General features: G+C 38.7%; 1 protein-coding gene across 1 annotated transcript in view; it reads right to left on the bottom strand.

Annotated features, from left to right (window-relative positions):
- Nucleotides 1-13517, bottom strand: part of TBCE (tubulin folding cofactor E) — a gene marked incomplete at both ends in the record, with an annotated part of 59773 nt that overhangs the window by 30467 nt on the left and 15789 nt on the right. The window contains one exon of the mRNA XM_084253426.1: nt 10796-10880. Within this exon, the coding sequence (XP_084109552.1) occupies nt 10796-10880 (85 nt within the window). The remainder of the gene's footprint in view (nt 1-10795; nt 10881-13517) is intronic.

The following is a 13517-nucleotide window of genomic DNA, read 5'->3' as shown; positions in this document are numbered from 1 at the left end:
TATTTGTAATTGAGGGACTCTGGTAACCATAAAAATGCCCAATTGGATAGGAACTATTAAGTAAGCCAAAGAGATGTACTCATTAAAGAATTCTATCTGTATTACTTTATGAAATTACACACAAAATAATGTTGAGATTTCTAAAAATTGAACCGAATTATACATATACACTATATAGGAATCAGATCTACAGATATACAAAGACTGAATAAAGACACAAAGAAAATGAAAATATTTGTGGGTAATTATGCACAAAATGAAAACTTGAACTAGATGCATTTTAAAAGTTTAAACATGGAGCTAAATTATAGCACGCAAAAAGAATTTCACAGAAATATAGGGTATTTCATCACAATTTTTATTCAGGCTTTATAGCGACTTTTAGTAATATTCTCTAGCAGGAGTTAATAGAAATTCTATCACTGTATCATATCATTGTATATAATGATCACTCTCAGACATTCCAAGTTATTCAAAATAGTCCCTTAGACACAATAAATTTCAGCATCCCTTATATCATGGCAATGATACCTCATTTTCAGGGAAATTCAACAGTTAAAAATGATACTTCAATGATAAATTCACTAGATCTTCTTTAACTATACTTTTGGTGAAAGACTGAAATCTTAAAGGAAAAATTCCATGTTGGAACCAAACAAATAAACTATGTTAAACTAATAGAAGAATAACCTTTAAGAGATCTCTTATTGTAGTTCATAGCCTATGAAAAATTGGCTTATTTACCTCTGGCTTTGCTAAGTAATTGAGCTGTTTCCGCAAATATAAAATAGAAATAAATGATCACATGACAGCACCAGGGTTGGTGCTTTAGTAAAAAAAAGAAAACAACAACAAAAAACCCTCATTTTTAGGGAAGTCAAATTATGAAGCATTTGTAAATGTTAACATTATCATTTGATCTTTTAGAGAGTGATAAAATACACAAATTGCCAAAGTTGTACTATAAACACTGTTTTGGCTTACAACCATTATCTATTCAAGAAATCAAAACTTCCTAGAAGTCACCATAATTGAACAGGATGAAAACTAATACTGATGACAACTTCTGTAGTATAACATACATACATATTACCAGATTGTGAAAGGAATTTATGATCCCAAAAGTGACATCACAGATAGAAGTGGTGAGGAGGTAGTTAAAAACCCAGAGGGTGTGGCGTCCTGAAGACAGTGAAGGTAGACAACTGTGTGCAGTGCTGCAAAAGCCCGGGAAGTGACAGAGAAGGCTGACCTCAGGCTCTAGCAACTAGAGAGTGACTCTGAAGGAACAGCTGGTCACCTGACCAAGAGTAAGGGGAAGGGGCCAGGCTAGATTTAAGAACCATACTGATGCGTGATGGTTGTGTGCTTCTCCTTCTTGCTCTTTGTGAACAGGAAAGTCTTGCGATTATGCTGTTCCTTCATCACTCTATGTAGAGTGTGAGGAGGGCAGATACTCTCATCTTCACTGATCTAAGGATCAAGGAGCACCTTCTGAACTTCTGCCCCAAGATGCCTAATTTAAATTGCTATATGCCTCTGCAGCGCTGGTTCGATCCCCGGCTGCTCCCCGGCCACCGGAGGAGGGTCCCACATGGCGCGCGGACCTCTCCTGCCGCCCGCTGCTCCCCTCAGCAGTGTACTTTGGTCCTTCTGCCTGCTCTGCTCCCCACTCTGGCTCTGGTGAATTCTCTCACCCTCCCGCGCTTCTGACTGTACCCAGTGCATGTATAAACAAAAACAAACAAACAAACAAACAAATAAATAAATAAAAACATGCCTCTATTAAAAAAAAAGTTTAATAAAAAATAAATAAATAAATAAATTGCTCTACACTGGACTCAGAATCAGCACCTAAAGATGACTCTTGAAGATGGAGGCGTGAACCTTGCATGGGGTAGTGATGTGAATCTCGTATGGGGAAGTGATATGAATTGCTGTGACCACAGATGAATTATGATATCAATAAATCATGAATTATGATATCAATAAATATGACTCCCAGCCAACAAATCCTTAGGCAATGTAATTTTACCATTTATGCCACCAACAGGTGGGGTCTAGTTCCCCTTCTCTTTAAAGTGTACTTATTTTTACTAACAGAGTAGAGACTGAGTCTTAAGATCCTTTTTCTCCATTTTCACCTTCTTGTAAACCAGACACTGTATAAAGAAACTCATGCTAGATGACGGAGAAAGGCCAAAGGAAGAAATAGAGAGACTGATCCCATTTAGAAGAGATCCCAGTCAACAACCGACACCAAGTCCCTAATTATGCAAGGCTATCATAGATGCTCTAGCCAACATAATTTGGAATAGAGATAACTGTCTCTATTAAACTCTGCTCAAAATCCTGACACACAATCATGAACAATAAAATGGTTGTTTTAAGCTCAAAAATTTGGGGTGGTTTATCATATAATGACAGCTAACTGAAATAAATGAGGCGATCAATCTTCACTAAACTAAAACTCATTATTTCCTTCCATTGTAAGCCCAGGCACAAACCACAGTAATATACATAGTACATTGTCACCAACAGAAATTACAGGGGGCTCCCTGGTGGCGCAAGGGGTTAAGACACAACCTATGAAGCTAACCGCAGCATGAGTTCCATCCCCGGCCAGAGAGCAACCCACATGGCGCAGCAGACCTCTTCTGTCTCAACTGCTGCTCCCCTCAGCAGTGTATTTCAGTAAGTCGGCCGGTTCAGCTCCCCACTCTGTCTCTGGTGAATCCGCTCACCCCCACCACACACACCTCTGGCCTGTACCCTAGCTCTTGTGTGCATAAAAATAAAATAAATCTTTTTAAAAAAAAAGAAATTACAGACATCTTTGTATAACTTTAAAGTTACCTTTTTTTTTTAATTTATGCTCATCACTCCCTCAATATTTTAGTAGCTATTAGACCCAATAGCAGTTCTTATTATTTATTTAGTAAAGAAATATAATTATATCAAATAATTAATTTTAAAATAATTTGATAATTTATTTCAATATGACTAAACTTCCTTTGGAATGCAATATATTTTATTTTCCATTTCTAAAAATATTTTATACCTCCTAAAAGGATTCAAAGCACAAAAAGATCCCTGTGTTAGTATATATTTCACAAATAAATAGAATCTGAACTGGACAAGATGAATAGAAGTTTAGTGAAAAAGTGGTGGTACTTCTGTCCTAGCACAGGCATCAAACAGGATCCTATATGTAATACCTTTGAAAATAAAGTAGCATAGGGCCTTCCTGGTGGTCTACTGCTACTCCTCCTATGGTCTGAGTTCAATCCCCAGCCAAGGAGCTAACCCACATGCTGCACCTCCCCAGGCAGTGACCTTTAGGGCTAACCGTCCCTAGGTCCGGCTGGGCAACCAGTGCGCAGGGGGAGAACAGCAAAACCCTACATACCTGCAGCACCCCCCCCCCCCCAGTGATCTTTAGGAATGGCTTTCGCCACGGTGGGGGGTGGGGGGGGAGAACAGCATAACACCCTGAAGCAGAGGAAGTTCAGCAGAAGTTCCCTGAAAAGGCAGAAGCTTATCAAAAGATAATGACCACCAAGAACCACTACAAGAATGCTAAAAATCTTATCCTGTCTTTCTAGAACTACAAACTTTAATCCCTTATTTGTCTTTCTAAACTTCCTTCTTTCTTCTATAATGGTCATTGCTTGTTATGTAGATCACCTCCCTGATGGTGATAGACTGAGCCCAAGAGCAAGCTAATTTCATTGATATTCATTCCTGTGCTTTTGGAAAACATATATATACTGGTCTCAAACTCAAAGAAAATTACACTCAGATTTTCACTCTTGAAGTGTGTCTGTTTGTCATTTCTTTCACCGACGCCCTGACCACCCTGCACGCTTCTCTCAACCCTGAGGTGGCCTCATCGTCTACTGCTGTGCTGGTCCGCGGCACCCACATATGGCACAACAGACCTCTCTTGCTTGCCAGCTACTCCCTTTAGCAGTGTATTTCAGTAAATCTGCCTGTCCGGCTCCCCACTATCTCTGGTGAATCCTTTTACCCCCCACACCTCTGGCCTATATCCCAGTTCTTCCATGCAAAAAATAAATTTGAAAAAAGAAAATAAAGTAACATAGCAGACATACTACTGAAAATAAAACATTTAGAGACTATAACATTTTAAATAAAATATTATGGTTTTGTTATAGGACAGGGAGAGGGGCAGCCCAAACCCCGCAAACCTGCCTATTCTACATGGGTTCTGCCATCCGCCACATCAACACAAAACATAGGAGACTTTAATGGGAAGGAACTTTAATAAAACTAGGAAACAATACAGGTAAGGCAAAGAGTCTAGTTTCTAAATGAAGCACCCAAAGTTACCCGTCCCCTCGTGGGTAAAACTCCATCCATATGGGATCGGCCCAGAACAAGGCCCCAAAGCCTGCTACAAGTCTAAAGCATCTTCCAGTGGGGACCCACAGAAAAGGGTCACAAACAACCAGACAAGCCCGGAAGGAAAAGAGCAAAATCAACATCAAGATAAAAGCTGCCATGGTCACCTCCCCACGGGTCTCACCCACATCTGTGTCACCCAGTCCACGACCAAAAGACAAGCACAGTTTCTTTACGTGTCTCTAGGCTCCATGCGCCTCCTCCAGGTCTCCTTCTGGCTCCATCCTGCTCCTTCCTTCCTCAGTCTCTTCTTCAGCTTCTCTTCTTCCTGCTCAGCTCCACCCTCCCTTGGGTGGGGCAGAGAACCTCCCCCTTTCCTGGGGACCACCCTGTTACAGTTTCAAAACAAATGCTTTTCCTGAAGTAAATTATAAAGATCACTTTCAGGTTATAGCTCCCTCCCTTAATTTTCTATTATGATAGCAGACAAGAATTCTTAGGTTTACTGACAACTCTTATTAATGTTAAAAATTTACATGTACCACAGCTGAACTAAATCCCAGGTTATGTTGTTAAGTGTTGACAAAATAATTCCAGACAACACAGAACATTAGTTTATATGACTAGATCAATCTAAATGTGTATAAATTTTACATCAAAAAACTGTTCTCAGAGTCTCACATTTATGAAATAGGCTTCAGGTTAGGAAATAGAATAATGTCAAATGCTAATGAAAAGAAAGTGGGGCCTCCTCTGGTGGCTCAGAGGTTGAGCTCTGTGCTGCGGTTGAGCTCTGCGCCTGCAGCCTCAGCAGCGCTGGTTCGTTCCCCGGCCGCCAGCGAGTGTCCCAGGAAAAAAAAAAAAGTTACGAAATAGTCGGGCCTCCCCTGGTGGCGCAGGCAGTTGAGCGCAGCGCTATGAAGCTGTCCATAGCTTCTGCAGCGCGGGTTTGATCTGAACTGGCCAGTGAGAATCCCACATGGCACGGCAGACCTCTCCTGTTGCGCCTGCTGCTCCCCTCAGCAGTGTATTTCAGTCAGTCTGCCTGTTCTGTTCCCCACTCTGTCTCTGGTGAATCCTCTCACCCTCCCGCACATCTGGCCTGTGCCACGGTTCTTATATGAATGAATAAATTTTAAAAAAAATATATATATATAAAAGAAAGTTATGAAATAGTATTTCTTGGTCTTCCTTGAAGGAGTAACAATTGGGGGAGGTGGGAGGGACAAAAATAGGAAAATCTATTTTTCAAATATCAGTCAATTTAAACAAAAGTGTAACAGCAGAAGTTACACTTTTTTATAATGAGAAGACAATGCAGAACAAGTACTATGGTTTTCATTTTTGTCCTCAATTTGCACTTTTAAAACAGTGGTAATGAAAAATTCAGGAAGGTATCTTTATTATTGTTTAGTTTGCAGGCAGATGAAAGGAGTTAGGAATGGTGTTAGGTAGTTACAAAGAAGATATGATGCCCTTTACAGATCAAAGAATAACATCAAAGATTAATCTCTTCTAGAACATTTCTGGCAGGTTTCTCAGGTAAACAAAACAGCCCAGCAAATAATGAAAAACACTAGCTAAATGCATGCTGGTCAGTAACAATAAATCTCCAAAGATAAACTTAAAATTGATATAGACTCCACAGAGATTCTAAATTGATAGGAAGATGTTACATCCAAACACTAAAATACTGAACCTGGCATTTGGCTTGTTCAACTTCCTTCCTCCTTCAACCCACCAATTATAGATGCTACTAGCAAAATCAGCATCCTGACCATGGCCCTTGTAGAAATGTGACATTCACATGAAGTCTGATCACCAAGAATCAATCTGCCATATAACCACAAAAAGGTTATGAGATAAAATTCAGAATGCCCAGTTAAATTTAAATTTCAAGTAAACAGCAAATCATTGTTTAACATGTCTCATGCATATACCAAAAATAATTTACTGCTTATCTGAAATCCATGTTTCACTGTGCATTTTTTTTTTATTTTTACATACGGAATCTGGCGGTATTACTCAAAAGTAAAGGGTTTCCCAAGAAATTTCAAAATTCCCACAGTAAGATTACCAGTAATCTTTCTTTCTGGTAATTAAAATGCTAGATACAGGACAAAACTAGGTCTCTGGGGAGTTTCTGATCAATGTTGTTGATCTTAATACTTTGTCACAGGGATATCTTCCAGCTAGGTTATATAACTAACTATTCATCACGAGGGGAGAAGTATTTATTTTTGTTCAATGCACAATGATTGCTGAAATATCTTAAAAAACAGACTTGGTGAACTCATTTTACCAACAGAAAAATGGCATAAAAGATAGGGATCTTTTTATAGACTGCTTCGAGTGACATATATTTATTTTGCCCTGATTCATGAGAGGCTTCCAAAAATGAAACAGCTCTACACCTTTTGCAGACAAATACTCAAACTACATAATGTCAGAACATTAAGGTTTTTTTTTAATCATTCTAACACTTTACAATACCATATCAGGAAAATATTTTATATTGATTCACTACTGCTCACTCAAGAATCTCAAAACACTTTATAACAATCTTATGATACACAGTGGATGAATAAATCAAGAAGCTTTCATTTTTAAGTTATCCAGTGTTGCAAATAGAGTCTAGAACAGTATGTGCCTTCTAATGCCAAGCATTAGAGTCCACTCATTAGTAGCAAAAGAAAGGTCACATTTTAAAATTTCTTGCTCATCAGAAAAGAAAAACCAGGTAGGGGCCTCCCTGGTGGGGCAAGGGGTTAAGATGCAACACTATGAAGCTATGCCGCAGCCACTATAGCATGAGTTCCATCCCCTGCCAAGGAGGTGACCCACATGGCACAGCAGATCTCTCTGATTCTCCCACTGCTCCCCTCAGCAGTGCTTTCGTTCTGTCTGCCTGTTCTGTTCCCCACTCTGTCTCTGGTGAATCCTCTCATCCCCCATACCTCTGGCCTATACCCCAGTTCTTGTATGCATAAATAAACAAATCTTTAAAAAAAGAAAGAAAAACCAGGTAATTGCTTGGAAAGAGAACAGTTTAAATAAAAGTTGATTGGTGGAATACTGACCCACTCTAAACAGAACCTCAGAACCATGGCTTCCATAGTCTTCAATTTAGGTTGACAGGAAAAAAAAAAAAAAAAAAAAAACTGGAAGTTACTCTGCTATCTAAGGAAAAGGTAAGGAGAACCCCAAGGTTAATTACCCTAACTGAACCTCTCAATCCCCCAAAAGACAACAAATGGAGAAAAGAAGCACCTGAGAAAGACACTAATAACTGGTTCACAGGCATAAATCTTACATAACCATATAAATTGCTATTAATGGACAGTGTCACAAATATTGATTATGGGTAATACCTGTTCAGGAGATTGCCATATTTACCTTAAGTTATAACCACCCCAAAAGAGTTAAGAGTCTAGGAACACATATAATAAAAATAAGGAAGCTAACTTTAAAAAAGCTTTTTCCCACCCCTGGGATAACACTCTTCCTGAAAGTCATTGTTAAGGGCCTCCCTGCTGGCGCAAGTGGTTAAGCACAGCACTGTGAAGTTATTTGCAGCCTCTATACCATGAGTTCGATCCCCATCTGGAAAGGAAGCTACCCACATGGCACAGTCCGCCTGTCTCATCCGCTGCTCCCCTCAGCAGTGTGTTTCGGCCAGTCTGCCTGTTCTGTTCCCCATTCTGTCTCTGATGAATCCTCTCACCCCCCCCCCGCACCTCTGGCTTGTACCCCAGTTCTTGTATGCATAAATGAATCTTAAAAAAAAATTGTTAAAGCAGAGGTTAAACCACTGCAATTGTTACTCTAAACTGGAGTTTCATGAGATTAACATGAGGTGAATTTTGGTAGGGAGTACAGGTATTTATACTGGGAAGAATGTGTGCCATGATCTGGGCCTTGAAAATTACATTTCTTTTCCAAAGTATTGTCCTAGAAAGGTAGGACATAATCCTGAAGAGCAGAGTATCATCCTATCAAGTGGTGATGCTGAGGAGACTCAAGAACTGTGCTCATCAAACAATATGTTCAATATATCCTGCCAGCCTTTGTTTAAAATGCAAAGAACAACTTTTATAAATTTATGTGCCAAAGCACAAAACTATATTGTTGCATGTCTAACACACTGTCATTTGATATTAACACACAGGTATCTGAAGAGATAAAGATCCCAGCTCTCCTATCATATGACAACTTTAAACTCTGATTTTTCTTATTTATAACAGGTAAATGCCATTTATGGAATTCACAGGCATATGAGAAAATTTATGATCTGACAATTTTCAACTGGTTTGACTTCATGAAAATAATATCAAAGAAAATTTTGAAAAATAAAAAAAGCAATTTCTAAAAAGGGAAGAGATGTATATATATATATATATAAATATCTGAATTAGCTTAATAATAAATGCATATGGTATAATAAACTTTGTCTGACTTAGAGATTCTAAGACATTAGTATAATATTTACTAGGTGGAGTCATCTTCTAATTAACACCAATATAAGCCCTAACACCTATGAAAGTACTTTGCTTAGTCTAGACCAGTGATTTTTCCACCACATTGGTTCCTATGCTCCCTTTTATATTGCCCAATAAACATTCAATGAAATTTAGTTATGTCTTTTTTAGATGTTCTAAGGGTAAGAAACTAAACAATGAGTCCATGCCCCTCAATTGAGGTCTTTTGCTGGCACTTCAAGGCAAATCCTAGATCTGTCAGGACTACAGTAAGTCTTGATATTTTTATTCAGGGTAACCAAGACAGAAAATATCATTATATCCAGAAACCACTAAGGACCATGTAATCATGGGTGATTTGGACAAGCTTTTAAAAAAGGGCAAGTGTGCTGTATCAGGCTCCACAGGAAAAGTCCTTCACTGGAGAGTCTGCAAGGTTATGATCCAGGTAGGCAATAATAAGAAGACACCAGGTTAAGAATTTCTATTTCTACAACTCCCTAAACACATAAACTGCTCCCTTCCTCCTCCATGGGCTCCTGATAGAATATGAGCTGGCCCCATCCCATATCTGCCATCACAGTTGGCCTCCAGGAATGTGACTTATTAAAAAAAAATTTTTTATTTATTTATGTTTTATTTATGTATGCATACAAGAACTGGGGTACAAGCGAGAGGTGCTGGGGTGAGAGCATTCACCAGAGACAGAGTGGGGAGCAGAAGAGGCAGACCGACTGAAATACACTGCTGAGGGGAACAGTGGGGGAGGCAGGAGAGGTCTGCTGCACCATGTGGGTAGTTCCCTGACTGGGGATTGAACTCGCGCTGCAGTGGCTGTGGATAGCTTCATGGTCTGAGACTTATCCCCTTGCGCCACCAGGGAGGCCATGACTTATGAAAATTACAGAAGACCAGGAAACATATTTTGCTATATTTAATTTTGACCTACATTTTAAGGGCTGGTAAATCTTGTTCAGGGTCATAAAAATTGTTCTAAGCAGTTAGGGACCTCTTGATTTTTGTGTTCACTATGTAGCACTTCAGAAAAAATAAACAATGTTAAGAGATCCTTTTGAGAAAATGAAACGTGAGGAAAACATAAAAATTTAAAGAACAGATTCAGCCTGAAAGTTCCCCACCATCCTTTTCAGAGCATCATGTAATTTCTCTAAAATCAAACAGTTAAAAATATTAGAAAAATGAAATTTTTTAAATATTAGTAGAAAAAAATATAATAGTAGATATGCAATATAATATGTAACTCCTCATGACAAGAACTTATATATATGGTGGCCTACCATTCCGCTATTTGGATGTTCTGTATTTTGTTCAATCAACTGTTTCTTGTTGAATAGCTAGGCTATTCAATGAATTATAAATTGTTAATGAATCAATGAGAAATGTTTAGATACATCCAATTATAAAAAACAAAAAACAAACATATAAGAAAAGCCACCTTGGTTTTCCCCTGGTGGCAGTTGAGCGCTACGTTGTGAAGCTGTCCACAGCCTCTGCAGCACCGGTTCCATCCCGGCCAGCTGATGAGAATCCCACATGGCACGGCAAACCTCTCCTGTCACACCGGCTGCTCCCCTCAACAGTGTATTTTGTCAGTCTGCCTGTTCTGTTCCCCACTCTGTCTCTGGTGAATCCTCTCACCCTCCCGCACATCTGGCCTGTACCCTGGTTCTTGTACAAATAATAAAATAAATCTTTAAAAAAAAAAGAAAGAAAAGCCACCTCACCTGTTAACAGTAAAAATGTTAAAGGTTAACAGAAAAAATGTTAAAAACGAGGAAAAAAACCCTACCAATAGAATTTTCTTGTTACAATAAACCAAATTTTATATTATAACTATCCCAAGAGCCAAATATTTCTTCTCCTCCATCTCTCTTTATTCAACTATTAAATATTATCCTAAATAATCAAGCCATTTCATAATGAAAAATTACCTGCATTTAAAATACACAGTTCCTTCGTGGCTTCCATCATGCTTTCCTCTCTCAGGATTGTCCCATTCAACTCCCAGCCAGACTCCTAGCAAGAAATTAAAAACAAATGAGCAATAAATGATGACAGAGGTAATACAAGCAAATACAGTTTGCAATGAAAACCTTTTCACATAGGCACCATTGGAAGAGAAAGAAAACAATTAACTCTATAGACTCAGGATTTCAATCAGTAAATGGATCAGCATGCTTCGTTCAAAAGCCAACAAAAATCACAAAAATGTGTACTGAGCACTTACTAAATGCCAAAAATTTTACTTTGAATTATTTTCATGACAGACATTTTATCTTTGCAAAAATAAAGTATCTTTGAATTATTATCCTCTTTTAACTAGTTCCTGAACAAATGCACAAATTTTTGAGTCAGAATCTAAATAGTAATATACTGTTCAACAAAAATCTATATATAAATAGTACTTATTTAATATAGGTAAAATAATTTGCACAAAGCCATACATCTTCAAATCCAGGTGACTACAACTCCAGAAGCCAAGACTTACCCAATATACTGTGCAATCTACAGCGCCTATACCACCTTCCAGTTTGAAGAATATTTTCTTTCCCCTCTGTCCTCCCTTCCATCCATATTTATTAAGTACCCACTACACATTCAGCACTGTGCTATGTGCAAAAATAAGAGAGGGACCTCCCTGGTGGCGTATGGGCTAAAGACACAGCACTATTAAGCTATCACCAGCCACTGCAGCACGAATTCAATCCCTGGCCGGGAAGCTAACCCACATGGTACAGCAGACCTTTCCTGTCTCACCCGCTGCTCCCCTCAGCAGTGTATTTCAGTAAAGCCGCCTGTTCTGCTCCCAACTGTGTCTCTGGTGAATACTCTCACTCGCCCGGCAACCTCTGGCCTACACCCCAGCTCTTGTATTCATTCATAAAATAAATCTTAAAAAAAAAAAAAAAGATTAGAGAGAGATTATGGAAGAAGCACTACTTAAAGAAATAATTACTAAGAATATTATAAAACTAAAGAAAGTTGTCAAGTCAAAGATTCAATAAACTCTACAAACACCAGTCCTCCCTAGTGGCGCAAGGGGTTAAGCACAGCACTGTGAAGCTATCAGCAGCCTCTGCAGCAAGAGTTTGATCCCTAGACACCAGGGAGCTACCCACATGGCACAGCAGACCTCTCCTGTTTCACCCACTATTCCCCTCAGCAGTGTATTTCAGTCAGTCTGACTGTTCTGTTCCCCACTCTGTCTCTGCTGAATCCTCTCACCCCCTGCACCTCTGGCCTGTACCCAATTCTTGTATGCATAAATTAATAAATCTTAAAAAAAAAAAAAAAACAGAAAATGAATGATACCTGGACCACTGCAAATTGTGAAAAAAACCTTGGGGAAAAAGTGAAGACAAGTAAGGGACCCTGAATAGCCAAAACAATCTTGAAAAAGAACAAAGTGAGAGAACTCACACGTTCCTATTTCAAAACTTACTACAAAGCTACTAAAATCAAAATAATGCAATGATGTATTAGTTTTTAAGTGGAGTCTTTAGGATTTCCTTTGTATGGCATCACATCATCTGCATATAATGATAGCTTTACTTCTTGATTCCCAATTTGGATTTCTTTTATATCTTTCTCTTGCTTAATTGCTCTAGGTAGAACTTCCAATACTATGTTGAACAATAATGCTGAAAGTGGACATCATTGTCTTGTGCCAGAACTTTTTTTTTTAAAGATTTATTTATTTATGCATACAAGAACTGGGGTATAGGCCAGAGATGCAGAGGATGAGAGGATTCACCAGAGACAGAGTGGGGAGCAGAACAGGCAGACTGAAATACACTGCTGAAGGGAACAGCGGGAGAGTCAGGAGAGGTCTGCAGCACCACGTGGGTCACCTTCCTGGCTGGCCAGCTTCATAGGTTGCGTCTTAACCCCTTGCGCAACCAGGAAGGCCCCTTGTGCTAGATCTTAATGGAAATTTTTTTAATTTTTCACCATTGAGTGTGATGTTAACTGTGGGTTTGTCATGTATGGCCTTTGTTATATTAAGGTATACGCCATCTATCCCCAGTTTTTTGAAGTTATTTTTTTTTAAACACAAATAGATGTTGATCCTATCAAAAGATTTGTCATCTGTTAATATAATTTTTATCTTTCCTCTTATTGATGTGGTGGATTACAAGGATTGACTTTTGGGTCTTGAACCATCTTTGTGTCCCTGGAATGAATCCCACTGTCATGGTGTATGATCCTTTTAATTTATTATTGAATTAGGCTGGCTAAGATTTTGAGGATTTTTACGAGTATGTTCATAAAGAAGCTGGTCTGATTATTTTTGTTTGTTGTATCTTTGTCTGGTTTTGGTATCAGGTTTTTGTTGGTATCAAACAATGTTTTGGGAATTATTCTCTCCTCAATTTTTTGGAAGAGTGTGAGAGGGACAGGTATTAGCTCATCCCTGAAGGTTTGGTAGAACTCACTAGTGAAACCATATGGTCCTAGACTTTTGTTTTTGGGCAACTTTTGATTACTGTTTCAATTTCCTTGCTTGTAATTGGTCTGTTCAAATTTTCAATTCTTTTTGGATTCAGTCTTGGATGGTTGTATATTTCTACTTATACATCGCCTCTAGGTTATTCAACTTACTCGCAGATAGATGTCCACAGTAATCTCTCATGAGCCTCTGAATTTCTGAGA

Source organism: Talpa europaea (assembly GCF_964194135.1).
Source record: "Talpa europaea genome assembly, chromosome: 14".
Classification (NCBI taxonomy): Eukaryota; Metazoa; Chordata; class Mammalia; order Eulipotyphla; family Talpidae; genus Talpa; species Talpa europaea.
The sequence above is the reverse complement of the archived record's forward strand: the minus strand, read 5'-3'. Positions and strand labels throughout refer to the sequence as shown.